Source organism: Microcaecilia unicolor, unplaced genomic scaffold, assembly GCF_901765095.1.
Source record: "Microcaecilia unicolor unplaced genomic scaffold, aMicUni1.1, whole genome shotgun sequence".
Lineage (NCBI taxonomy): Eukaryota > Metazoa > Chordata > Amphibia > Gymnophiona > Siphonopidae > Microcaecilia > Microcaecilia unicolor.
In genome coordinates this window covers 45,556-58,296 of record NW_021963347.1, presented here as the reverse complement: position 1 = coordinate 58,296, position 12,741 = coordinate 45,556, and the positions used below count along the sequence as shown (strand labels likewise).

Below are 12,741 nucleotides of genomic sequence, written 5' to 3'. Positions count from 1 at the left end.
TCCTCTGTCACCTGGCCCCTCCATTCATCCCTATCCAGCAATTCCCATCTCTCCCTGAGGCCTGCCCTGCAATCCATATCCATCCATGCCCATCTGTCCCCTCCATTCATCCCTATCCAGCAATTCCCCTCTCCCTGAGTCCTGTCCTTCCAATCCATGCTCCTCTGTCACCTGGCCCCTCCATTCATCCCTATCCAGCAATTCCCCTCTCTGCCTGAGGCCTGCCCTGCAATCCATATGCATCCATGCCCATCTGTGCCCTCCATTCATCCCTATCCAGCAATTCCCCTCTCCCTGAGTCCTGCCCTTCCAATCCATGCTCCTCTCACCTGCCCCCTCCATTCATCCCTATCCAGCAATTCCCCTCTCCCTGAGTCCTGCCCTTCCAATCCATGGCCATCCATGCTCCTCTGTCCCCTGCCACCTCCATTCATCCTTTTCCAGCAAGTCCCCTCTCTCCCTTCCATGACCCCCCCTCACATCCATGCTCCTCTCTCTCCCATGTCCAAGCCTGGCCCGCCCTCTTCTCCCCCCCCCCCCTTTCGCATCCATGCTGTCGTTTCTTCCCTGCCCTCCCACTCCCATTGTTGTACTTTACTGGCCACCCTCTTCTGTCCCCCCAACATGCGTTTTTTTTTCTTCTTCTTGTTAAATTTACCTCCGTGGCGGTTCCGGCAGCGAAGCGTCAGGGAAGGAGGCGGTGCTCCCGAAGTCTAGGTTTGCCTTCGCTGTGTTCCGCCTTCTTTTGACGTCATCCTTGACGTCAGAAGAAAGCGGAACACAGCAAAGGGAAGGCTACACGTCGAGAGCGCTGCCTCCTTCCCTGACGCTTCGCTGCCGAGCGATGCGATTGGTTGAGTGTCATTGCTCCGCCCTCGACGTCATCACGTTTGACGCGTGGGCGGGGCAGACACAAAGCAATCTCACCCCCTTCACTTTTAGAATGTTGGCTAAGAGAGGCTTCATTAGAACGTTGGAGGTGCGTTTTATATAGAGAGATATAAAATATTCAGTCTCTTAAATAGGCTTCAACTTTTTGACATGCCGTCTCCTTCCATAAGACCTTCTTGGAAAACCAGAATGAAGGCGTGGAATACAACGAGAGAAGCTGGAGCCCCAGCATGGGTTTTGAAAGGCACAGCTGAAACAGGCTCGTTGAATAGCGAATACTGCCCAAAATAAAACACACAAAGCCAGGAAAAAAACTCGAAAAATTCCCACAAACAGCTTTGAAAAACGGCCCAATTGGGCGGGAAGACCCGACCGTGCAACAGGCACGGCAACACTAGCCTCCACCATAAGCAGCTACTCGTTTTCTACATGTGGCTCTTCCCTAGAAAATGTCGCCCCCAAGCACTTGTTATTTTGCATTTATATTAACTCATGCGTACATATCCAACCCTCCCTCTAAACCAAAGAAAAGTGACAAATTGCGGTATACTTACGAGTCTCATACCTCAAATCCTAGTTCTATACAGAGCACCACAAGTTAGCCACTGATTAGGTGTTTGGTTTTTTTTGAGTAGCGAGTAAGAAACGTATTACCATAGCAAAAATTTCCAAGTGTTGCCAGTGTAATATATTTAGAGTTAAGGTAAAAAAAAAAAAAAAACCAACACAAACATACGTACCTTCTTCCAGGAACCTTAATTAACCATTCCATGACACTGAAGCAGACTAGAGAAAGAGAACAAGGAGTCAAGGCTCGCACGCGGTCCGCACCGGCCAACACAAAAAACGAAAAGGAAGGGGCATGCGGAAAATTGCTGCAGGCATTTAAATAGCCCGCCTCTCGTCTCGCCCCTAAAACAGTCCAAAACAGGCCGCACGGAAAACCGCCCAATTATTCGCAACCCACCCGCACTCTTAAAAAAAAAAAAAAAAAAAGCGGACAAAGGCGAAAACCCTGTGGCAACCCTGGCGACAAGCAAAAAAAAACCAACCAACCAACCAACCTAGTGTCTCACTTCCCGGTTCCCGCCATTTACTCAAGCCAATAATCACCGCGCTTTCTGTTCGAGAGGATATCAATAGAAATCAAACAAAATAAAATATGGAAAAGAAAATAAGATGATACCTTTTTTATTGGACATAACTTAATACATTTATGTCCAATAAAAAAGGTATCATCTTACTTTCTTTTCCATGTTTTATTTTGTTTGATTTCTATTGAAAACCTTAAGAGTGGACTAACACGGCTACCACACTCCTCTACTGTTCGAGAGGAGAAACCCCGTGACGTAGCTAAGAGCTGTGTGTCGACCAAGACCAACCTATCGCCCTTCATAAGAGCTGAGCCAGTGGGCGGGGCTTGCCGCCATATTGGATTGTCCAAAACATTAGCAAACGCTATTGACAACAATAGCATATAGTATTAGAAAACGTCTTTTAGAAATAACGGACTGTCTATGCTTGGTCAATCTGTAAAAGGTCTAAAGCTGTTCCGGTTAGATAAAAATGCCTTAAAAGCAGGAGGATAAAGGATATTATTTATTAGCGGCTGCTAGGGGAAACCGGCTTCAACTGCTTGACGTCATGCCGTTCCAACCTCCTTTGGTTTAGAGCCAGTGGTTTGATCAGGGTTTTTACTGCCGTGCGTGTGGCACCCAGCCTAGCGCACCTCTTTTGTATCCTTGTGGGTACTGGTGGTAGGTAATGGCGCTTCTGGCAGCGGGGGTGATCCGGCGGCTGGACGAGGCGGTGGTGAACCGGATTGCGGCCGGGGAAATTATCCAGCGACCCGCTAATGCTATCAAGGAGATGATAGAAAACTGGTAAACACACCTCTTCCTCTCTCTGTCTCTGACTCGTGTGTTTGTGTCCAGCACCCACCAGATCATCTTCCACTTACCTCCGTCTTGCGAATCCAGGCCTGGTTTTACGCCGCATGCGCAGACTGAACGGAACGAGCGTGAGCAAAAAAATGTGCCCTAATACTGGCGATTATATATTGGCATACAAGAAAGCTGGTCTGCAATCGTTCTGGGGCCATGTCCCCAACTCTTATTTGAGGCAAAGTTTCTTTACTGAAAATATTCATATAAAAATAGAAAAATAAACAGTAAACCATTATGATAATAACAGAAAAATATGTGATAATGTAGTAGTAGTAGTAATATGGACAATCAAGAAGTACTGGTAATAAGTGATGACAATAGAGACCATTTTTTATTTATTTTATTTCTGCGTTTGTAGCCAACATTTTCCAATAGGGAATCGGTTCAATGTAGCTTACAAGTTACATTGGTTATGCATGTTATATAGTTATGTATTTGCGCTTGTCTCGTTCAGTTCTTGTTCGAGATCTGGTACCATTGTGTGTCCTTTTGTTTGGTTTTGTTTAGGAGGGGTCATTAGGAAGGATTGTTTGATGAAGTGGGCTTTCATATGCTTTCTGAATGCCAAGTTAATGCCTTTGAAGGCTTTTGGTACTGTGTTCCATATTTTGGGACAGATGTATGTGAAGTTGGTTGAGTACGAAGATTTGTATACTATTCCTTGATATTTGGGGAAGTGTGTTATGTATAGGTAATTCTGTTCGGTTTGTCATGTATGCTGGTGCAAGGCCGAAGATTATTCTGTAGGTGAGTAAGCATATCTTGAAGGATATTCGTGCTTGACTGGGATACAATGTTTTTGGAGTAGTGGTCGTACACTTGTGAAGCGTTTTGTGCTCTTTGCAGTTTTCTTAGTGATTGTCCTTTGCATCCAGCATAGATTCCGTTGCAGTAGTCAACATGGGTGAGGACCATGGATTGTACTAGTGTGCGGAATACATCCCTTGGGAAGTAGTTTTTATCTTAACAATTTTTATTGATGACAAAGCCAATAACAGTCAGTAAGGACAATGTCAGAACACACAAAGAAAATTATAGTACAGTACCATACAACCCATCATCAAGTTTTTATCAATTTTATCCCCCTCCTCTGCCCACTGTCCCAATATAACGCAGTTGATAACAACCCTAATCCCCCAGAGAACCTCAATCAATTAAAGCAATGCAATAATACTAATAACAAGAGAGCTCTGTCTTTTCTGACTCTCCCCTTCTCACAAACAAAAAACAAAAGGAAGGAGTCCCCTCAACAGAATCAACCTTAACCCTTCCCAAAACCCAAGTATCCACCACCCTTCCCTCCTGAAGATGATCTAAATAGGTTGAGCATAATTGGAGAAAAGGAAGAAAAAAAGGGTGACTCTCCATGGCAAAAATCACAAAAGCAAAGTATTAAGGAGTAGGCTGTGCGCTCAAGGAGAGAGATGCTGTACAAAAGGTTCCCAAACCAGCCAAAACCATTTCCTCCTCTTTGCTGTAAGACGAGCAGAGTGGGCCTCCCAGCTGGACCGCATTATGTCAATGCCACTGATTAGGAGCATCCCTCACACACGATGTCTGCAGGATACACTTCACGCCCACTACATGCTTTATAGAGAAAATATCGGTGTCCCTTTGAAAGTGAGCCCCTATATATTTCCAACCCTAACAGAAAACTGGAGGGGGCAAAATTAGGAGGCAAAGGGAAAAGATTTTTTTATATACGAAAGCACCTGGTGCCAGTAGCCCTGTATAGTCGGACATGTCCAACGCATGAGATAATGTATTCTCCATTGTCCCTCAGGCATCACACTGCAGAGACGGGATACACCCGGCATGGAATGCCTGCTTTTACAGGTTTCTATCGAGCCTTATATAGAGGGGATCCTGATAGGGGCTTGGATCCGCATTGTAAACGGGCCCGCTGCTCCAGTATGGGGGAGGAAGCTGCCTCCCATGAATAGCCAGACTTCACAAAACTGCCACCAGGGAATACTTCAAAACATTCCTTTATTTTCCAGATTAATAAACAAAACTTCACTCCAGAGTAGAGACTTGCTTCTCAGGCAGGGCTGTTCTGCCTTGGCTTAGTACATCAGCCAATTACACCAAGACTTTGCCCCCTTCCCTGAGGGGAATGCAATACTCCTTTGGAAATCCCTGCTTTTTTTTGGTCGCAGTCAGTAGCAAACAAATAGTACTTGTCCCACAAGCAGGATTTCCCCTCAAGACAAACAGTTAATCACCAAGCAGCCTTTCCTTTCAGGAGGTGCAATACTTTTGGGACTTCCTCAAACCCAAGGTATTTCAGCCTGCACTGCTCCTCTCCTCCTGAACTGAACAGTACTTTAGGAACCTCTCTTGCCCAAGGATTTTCAGCCTGCAACTGCTTCTCTCCTCCTAAACTGAACCCCTCTTCCCACCAGGCAGCCCTCCTTCATAACCAAGCCTTCCAACTTCAGAGGTTCTCCACATAATCAGGTTTCAAAACAGGTTAGTAATTCCCCCACCATTCATGGTTTCCCCAAAGCAAACAGGTCTCCCAAAAGAAAAACAGGCTTTAAACCAAAATAAATTCCAAAATCCTGTTGGTTTCCCAAACCTTCAGGGGCTGCCTTCCTCAGCTCTCAAGCTCCCATTCCGTTCTGCTTTCTTCCCCTGCTCAGGCTGATTAATTCCCGTTCCATCCAATCCTCCTCCTGCTTCTCCCCCACCCCTCCCTATTACAGGTGGGCAGCATGATATACTGATTGCGGGTCCAGGGTAACTGGCTTCTTCATTTACCCTCCCTCTTGTGTTCAGAGACGGTATATGGCCAGCTTGCCTATCCCCTGTGCTCTCACTCCTAGGACTGGAAATGCATTCTGGGATATGTAGTTCATGGATTTGCTGCTTCACTCTATACATCGGGGATGTAGCTTTGTCACAGCATATTTATCTTTCTAGTCTTGACTTACCAACCTTAACGTTTCCCTTAATCGACCTATGGGAGAGGATGAGGTTGCTTGAGCCATAAAACATAGCTCCCAGTTTAAAGCACCTGGTCCAGATGGTTATAGAGTGGAATTTTATAAACTCCTGTCACTGGATACTGTTCAACCTTGTGGCCACGTTTATATATATTTAACTGTGTTTATTAATTTTCATTATATACAAAGATAACATCTTTGATAAGATACACCAATATTGCAAGCTTTTTACAAAAAGTAATCAAATATAATAACACTATTCCATAAGTATATTAGTTTATAGTCCACTAAACAATGTGAGAATTCAAGATGGTTTGAAAACCAATGGAAGTTGGAATTTAAACATAACATTATTTAAAAAAGAAAATAAGCAGGAGGTTACCCTTTTAATTATACAACCTTTTCTTTATATGGACTTAACCTTTATCACCTTGCGCATTAAGGAAAGTACGTAATTGTTCTGGGTCAAAGAAAACGTATCTTTTATCGTTTAAAGTCAACAAACACTTGCATGGAAAACGTAACTGGAAGTTTGCCTTGATAGCCAAAGATTCTTGTTTCATCTCAAGAAATTTCTTTCTTCTCTGCTGAGACCAACGAGAAATATCTGGGAATATTGAGATTTTACTACCTTTAAATTCCGGATGAATATTTTTAAAATATAGCCTCAACAGAGCTTCTTTGTCTTGTAAGAATACAAATGAAACAATTAAAGTAGCTCTGAGCTCAATATTTTCTTTCGATTGTTCCAAAAAGTCTGTTAAATCTAGTACTTCAGGTGTTTTATCTTGATTTCCTAGAACATTCTGTAGTGATTTTGGCACAGTTTTCAGATAATATATTCTTTGCAAAGGTGGAAGGGATTGATCCGAGTACTTGTACACCTCCTTCAAAAGTTTTACAAACATATCTCTTGGAGAAATGAGTTGATCTCTTGGAAAATTTAACACACGTAAATTTAAATTTCTTGAAGAATTTTCTAGATTTTCTATCTTTCTATGTAATATCATTCTATCTCCAGAGATTTGTGCTTGTTGTTCTAAAATCTTAGCAGTTTCAGTCTCAAGTTTAGTCTGTTTCACCGAAATACCTTCCTTTTTTTTTTTAAATTATTTATTTGAGAGGAATTGTTTAAAGATATGGAAATAAAGGCTTTACAAACCTTGTGCAAAGATTCTAAGGCTGTCCATATAGATTCCAAGGACACCTCTTGGGGCTTTACCAGCGGTTGAATCGCCATAGCACAAAGATAAGATTCTTGTAATTTTGTATCTTGAGTCGAGTCTTCCGTTGCCTCCCCAGTTGCCATCTCCGGTGTTCGTTGGGCTCCCGCAGCCTGCCCTTCAGACGGAGTTCGCCACCCCTTCGAGCTTCCTGCTTCAGGCCTCGGTACAGCAACGCCATCTGATTGCGGAGGCGGCGGGGTCAAAGGTCCCAGCGGGCTGAGCGAAAGATCGCTCTCCTGGACGGGACTCTTTCCAGTCTCGTCAACGGATACGCCCGAAGTTGGGGTCGACACCAAAAATGAGGACATTGGCAGTTGTCCCGGTAAGGAGGGGATCTGTTTCGGGAGAGGTGGTCCCTTCGTCTTACCCTTCCTTTTCGGCATTATTAAGAAGGAAAAAAGGAACTTTCTAAAAGCTTTCTACGAGCATCCGCCGTCCACATCCTGCTCGGACGCCATCTTAAATTCTGAGGAGCTGTGGCCACGTTTAATGAGTTTATCACATCTAAAAGGCTTTCCGACTCTTTGACTTTGGCTCATATAGTTCTTCCTAAGCCCCGTAGGGACCCCACCCTACCCGCCTCATATAGGCCTATCTCACTTCTTTGTTTTGAGGCTAAGTTGTTGGCCATGGTGCTAGCCAATCGGTTGGCTAGAGAACTCCCATCCTTTATTGCTTCCCCCCAAGTTGGATTTTGAGATCGTCACAGTTAAAAAATTAGGCAGATCCAGGCCTCTTTGAAAGCAGTCCAGGTCAGGGATGAATATACGGTCCTTATTAGTTCTGATGTGAAAAAAGCCTTTGATAGAGTGGCGCGGCCGTTTATGTTCAAGGTCCTGGAGAGATAGTTGTTGATGCTTCTTTTGTGCCATTCATCTAGGAATTCTTCTGTGTTTGTTGTTGGTGACCATTGACCTTTATATATGGTGCTCCAGAATTTGATGGCATTGATCTTTCCTCGAGTTTTGTTTGTTGTCCGTGTTTGTGGAGGTAAGGTTTTGTGTTCTTTCCAATAAAAGGTTAGGTTTAGTTTGAAGTGTTCAGACCAGGGAGTTTGTTTCCACCTCAGGTTCTGTATTTTGAAGTTGTTCTCCTGTGAGAATCTAAATGCTAGTAGGTCTATGGCGTGTCCTTTAATGTGGGCAGAATTCACTGGTGGTCGTTGGAAGTTCCAAAGTTTGAGGAATTGGTCGCATTTTTTGGAGCTTTCTGTTTTTTGGCCTTCCAAGTGGCTATTTTGTGGTGTTGGTGCCTGCCTCCCTAGTTTCACCCTGTCGTTGACGCCCTGTCTTGGACAGCACTGCCCTCTAGCTGTTTCGATGGCTGGTGTCCTGTTTCTTCTAGGACTGTCCTTCAGTATGTTTTCTAGTCCGGTCTCTGGCAAGCATCTAGTGAGCTATCCTCCCGTGTGAACATTTCAGAGGGGTATACTCTTCCCCCTTGAGTGTTGTGGCCGACTCTGTATTTTTGGATGTTGGACTTGCTCCGTCAGGCCTTGCTCTGTCCCAGGGCATGGGGCCTTAGGATGCCTGGGGCATTGGGTCTTTCTCCAACTCTGGTGGGGGCGCCTTGCTCCGTTGCTGGCTACTGGGCTTGGCTCCCTCTCTGGCGGCCGAGCCTGGCTGTGTCCCTGGCGGCCGAGCCTGGCTGTCCAGTCTTGCTCCGACTCTGAAGTCAGGCCTGGCTCCATCGCGGGCTGTCGAGCCTGGCACCGTTGCGGGCTGTCGGGTCTTGCTTGGCCTCTTTGTTGGCGGTCAAGTCTTACTGTCTCTGAGTGGTTTTGTCCTGCTCCATTTTGGAGGTCGAGCCTTACTCCGGCTCTAGCGGCCATGCCTGGCCTTTTCGATGGCTATCGAGGCATACGCCACCTCTGACAGTTGAGTTTGATCCATCTCTGACGCAGCTTGATCTGTCTCTGGATGCCGGACTTTCTTCTCTCTGTAGGATTCGAGCTTGGTTCCGTCTCTGGTGTTGAGCCTTACTTCATCTTGGGCGACGGGTCTTTCTCGTTCTTTGGTCATTTACTCTGGCACCTTTTTTTCTGGTTATGGAGTCTTCCTTTTCCAAGGGACGGGGGGGGGGGGGGGGAGCTGCTCCTTGGCTGGTTGTCTGGTATTGCTTTCTTATGGCTCTGGATGGATCCACTTCCTGCATCTCAGGAGGATGTATCTTGCGCTGTCTCAAGGTGGCGGATTCTCTCGGGATCTCAGTTCTCGTCCTGCCTCTGCATCTAGATTTTGGCTCTGGCGCTGCAGGTCGAAGCTTGTGTCTTGGTAGTCCATTCTGCAGGACGTCTGTGGCCCCACCCTACTTGGGGACTGCTTTGGTACATTCCGCTCATGTCTGGATTGATCTGTGGGACATAATGGAAGGAAAAATTATGTTTCTTACCTGATAATTTTCTTTCCTTTAGTCCCAACAGATCAATCCAGAGGCTCCCCCTTGGATTTGTTTGCGACATTGGGTGGGTGGTGTGTATGTTGTCCTTTTCATGTTTGGATGTGGGGTTTACCGTGGATGATGCCTTGAATTCTTGCAGTTGTCGTTTTCAATGGACGGATGATACAGAGGAATGACCGCAGTGGCTTGACCACAGGGCTGTTTATTCTCTCCCCTTTTTGTGACATAGGCAGGAGTTTGATTCATGGGCTCATGGTTTCCTTACTGCTTTGGTATCGAACTGTCACGGTCGTGAGTCCTTGTGCCAGGCGGAGCACCGAGACGAACACTTGAACTTGTGCTCTGCTGGGCAGTCTAACAACCTCGAGGCTTCACCTGTGGTGACCGCCGTTCCCCGAGGGTTGAGCCCCCAGGTGCGGGCGGGCGGCCAACAGGACTTCCAGATGCAGGCAGGGGTCAGAGGGCCGCAAGCAGCAGGCAGAGGGTAATCTGAGTTAAGACCGTAGGCAGAGACAGGCAGCAAGCAGAGAGTATCTGGGTTTAGGCAGTAGTTAGAGACAGGCAGCAAGCAGAGAGTATCCAGGTTCAGGCAGTAGTCAGACAGGCGGCAAGCAGAGAGTATCCGGGTTCAGGCAGTAGTCAGAGACAGGCGGCAAGGAGAGAGTATCTGGGTTCAGGCAGTAGTCAGAGACAGGCAGCAAGCAGAGAGTAATCTGGGTTCAGGCAGTAGTCAGAGACAAGCAGCAAGCAGAGAGTTATCCGGGTCCAGGCAGTAGTCAGCAACAGGATAGTCAGCAATGAGAGTAGTAGAAAACCACACAAGAGCACAAGCCAACCTACCAACGTAGAAGCCGAAGCAATGAAGCGGGGAGAAGCTGTTCCTAAAATAGCCCCAACTATCAGGGGGAAAAGGATCAGCTGGCGAAGGGAGCCTCCCGAGGCGGGGCCTGGCTGCGAGGCTCCAATCCTGTGGAGCAGAAGGCGGGGAGAAGAACTCAGCGCTCCAGGAGGGCAAGGCACGCCACGCCGCAAGCCAGTTTACCGACGTGAATCCCGCGTCCAGCAGGAGCAGGCAGGGACGATTTCCGTTAGGCCAGTCCCACCAAGATGGCCGGCGCTCCGTGTCCAAGGATCCAAGCAACGCTCGGAGCGCTGAGCCCGCCGAGATGGTCGGCGCTTTACGTCGCGGGAGTGCTCCGTCACCGAGGAGGTGAGGAGCATGACACGAACATGCTGAAAGTGAGGCAGAGCTCTGGCATTCTCTCTATTTTCACCTGCTGGTAGAGGTACATAATCCACTCGTCTCTGGATTGATCTGTTGGGACTAAAGGAAAGAAAATTATCAGGTAAGAAACATAATTTTTTCTTCCTTCCTTGTCTTCACAGGGTGGTTTTGGCTTTTCATCTTAGCCAGCCTGTTTTTCTGCCCTCTGTTAATGGAAGGGGATTGCAAGACGGATATTCACTTGCTTCATTGCCTTGATGTTCGTCGAGTGCTCCTCTGGTATTTGCAAGCTACCAATTTTCTCAGGTAGTCCGATCATTTTTTTTTCTTTTTTCAGGCCTGAATTGGGGTCATGCAGCATCTAAGGTGACTATTTCTTGCTAAATTAAGGAAGGTATTGCCTCTGCGTACCTTCTTTCTGGCAAGCAGCTGCCGGCTTCTCTTTGATCACATTCTGCTAGGGCCCTAGTAAATTCTTGGGCGGAATCCTGAGTTTTCTCTCTCGAAAGTGTATGTAAAGCATCTGCCTGGTCCTTGCATCCTTTTTCCAAGCATTATTATCATGATGTTGTGGCTTGAGCAGACTCTTCTTTCAGCCGTTTGGTGCTATCTGTGGAAGTTTCAGATTCTCACCCTACATGAGAACTGCGTTGCTACCTCCTGCAAGTCTCTGGATTCATCTGGCGCAGGTGCTAAGGAAAGAGAAGTTATGTATTACCTGATCATTTTTTTCCCTTTAACCACAGCAGATGAATCCAGAACTCCACCCTTCTTCAGTTCTCTGTTCTCATGGTTTGTTCATTTCTCTGTTTAGGGTAATGGCTCATTTTAGTGTTAAAAGTTTTTGCTGTTTTCTACCGTTCATGCTGCTTTTCTGTAAGGAAGAGGATCTATTATGACTCTATTCCTTCTGCTTTGTTATGAGAAATACTGACTAGCCAAGGAGCATACCGTCCTATAAGACAGAGTTCAGTGCTCTCTATCTCCACCTGCTGGTAGATGGTCACAACCCACATGTCTCTGGATTCATCTGATACTGTTAAAGGAAAGAAAATGATCAGATAACATATAATTTTTCTGTAAAATTTTCCATGGGATGTCCAGCAGTCTGTTGTGGTAGAGACATGTCTGTTCACCAAGAATTGCAACCAGCTTCAGCTTTATCTTCGTCTCTGCTTCAAAGTGACCAAACTCATCAGTTCTGTTTGGCTAAAGACTAGTAACCAATTCAATAAACACAGGCAATTCCACTGTTCTCATAGGCTGTATTCACTGAACTGCAAAATTTAAGATGAGATGATCCACTGTTTGTGTGACAAGATTTGCAATAGCAAAGTCCTGTTCCAAGTTTTGCTGTTTCATTTAGTTTACTGAGGAATCATCATTTAGGTCTCTCTTCTGCTTTTAGTTTTTGTTTTTAACTGCTGATAACTAGGTAAAAGTAGTAAAAATTGGTGAAATTATTACTTCAGTGCAAGTAAAAGTAACAAATGTTTCCTGTAATTTTTTGCATGTAAAAGTGGCAAAACTTAGTCTTCCAGTATTGTATAGTAGCTATCACCAAAGCCCACAGCGAGATCCTCTCTGCTCCACCTTCCCCTCTATGTCACATCCTGGTTCTTCTGCTGTAGTCTGGAGATCTTCAACTGGCCTGACATTGGCTATAGAGAGGTCAAAGTAGATAAAGTGCTTTGCTGGCACTTTATTACTGGGTCTGACCTTGTCATGGTCTGCATCTGTTGTGCATAGTCACTACATGGATGTGCAAAGCACAGCTTATCATGTACCTGTTCCTGGCACAAGATATTTATTTATTTATTATATTTGTATCCCGCACTTTCCCACTAAAAGCAGGCTCAATGTAGCTTACATTGTAATAGGTAACACAGAATTTTGTTATGTAAAGTAGGAAATTAAGTATAACATAATAATAGGATGGATGGGTAGTAATAGGATGGATAGGTAGGTAAAGACAGGTGATAGAGGGAGGAAGGTAAGGTGGGAGATAGAGTCTGGGTCAATGTCGTTTTCAATATTAAACAATATTAATTGTTTACTTCTAGAGATGGCTGGAATGTTTCTGTCAGTTTACTTAATATTTCTTC

The 12,741-nt window shown here is 45.5% G+C and overlaps 2 protein-coding genes across 4 annotated transcripts in view; one reads left to right on the top strand and one right to left on the bottom strand.

Annotated features, from left to right (window-relative positions):
- LOC115459228 overlaps positions 1–3,025 on the bottom strand; it is a 34,606-nt gene extending 31,581 nt beyond the window's left edge. The window contains exons 1-2 of one of the 3 annotated variants that reach the window (XM_030189083.1): positions 1,956–2,063; positions 1,632–1,677 (exon numbers count right to left, since the gene is read on the bottom strand). The gene's annotated coding sequence lies outside the window, so the exon portion shown is untranslated. Of the gene's footprint in view, positions 1–1,631; positions 1,836–1,955; positions 2,064–2,851 lie in introns of those variants that run through there. The other 2 variants (XM_030189084.1, XM_030189082.1) reach the window with 2 other exon arrangements.
- LOC115459230 (DNA mismatch repair protein Mlh1-like) overlaps positions 2,226–12,741 on the top strand; it is a gene marked incomplete at its 3' end in the record, with an annotated part of 56,064 nt that continues 45,548 nt past the window's right edge. Inside the window, exon 1 of the mRNA XM_030189085.1 lies at positions 2,226–2,774. Within this exon, the coding sequence (XP_030044945.1) occupies positions 2,656–2,774 (119 nt within the window). The remainder of the gene's footprint in view (positions 2,775–12,741) is intronic.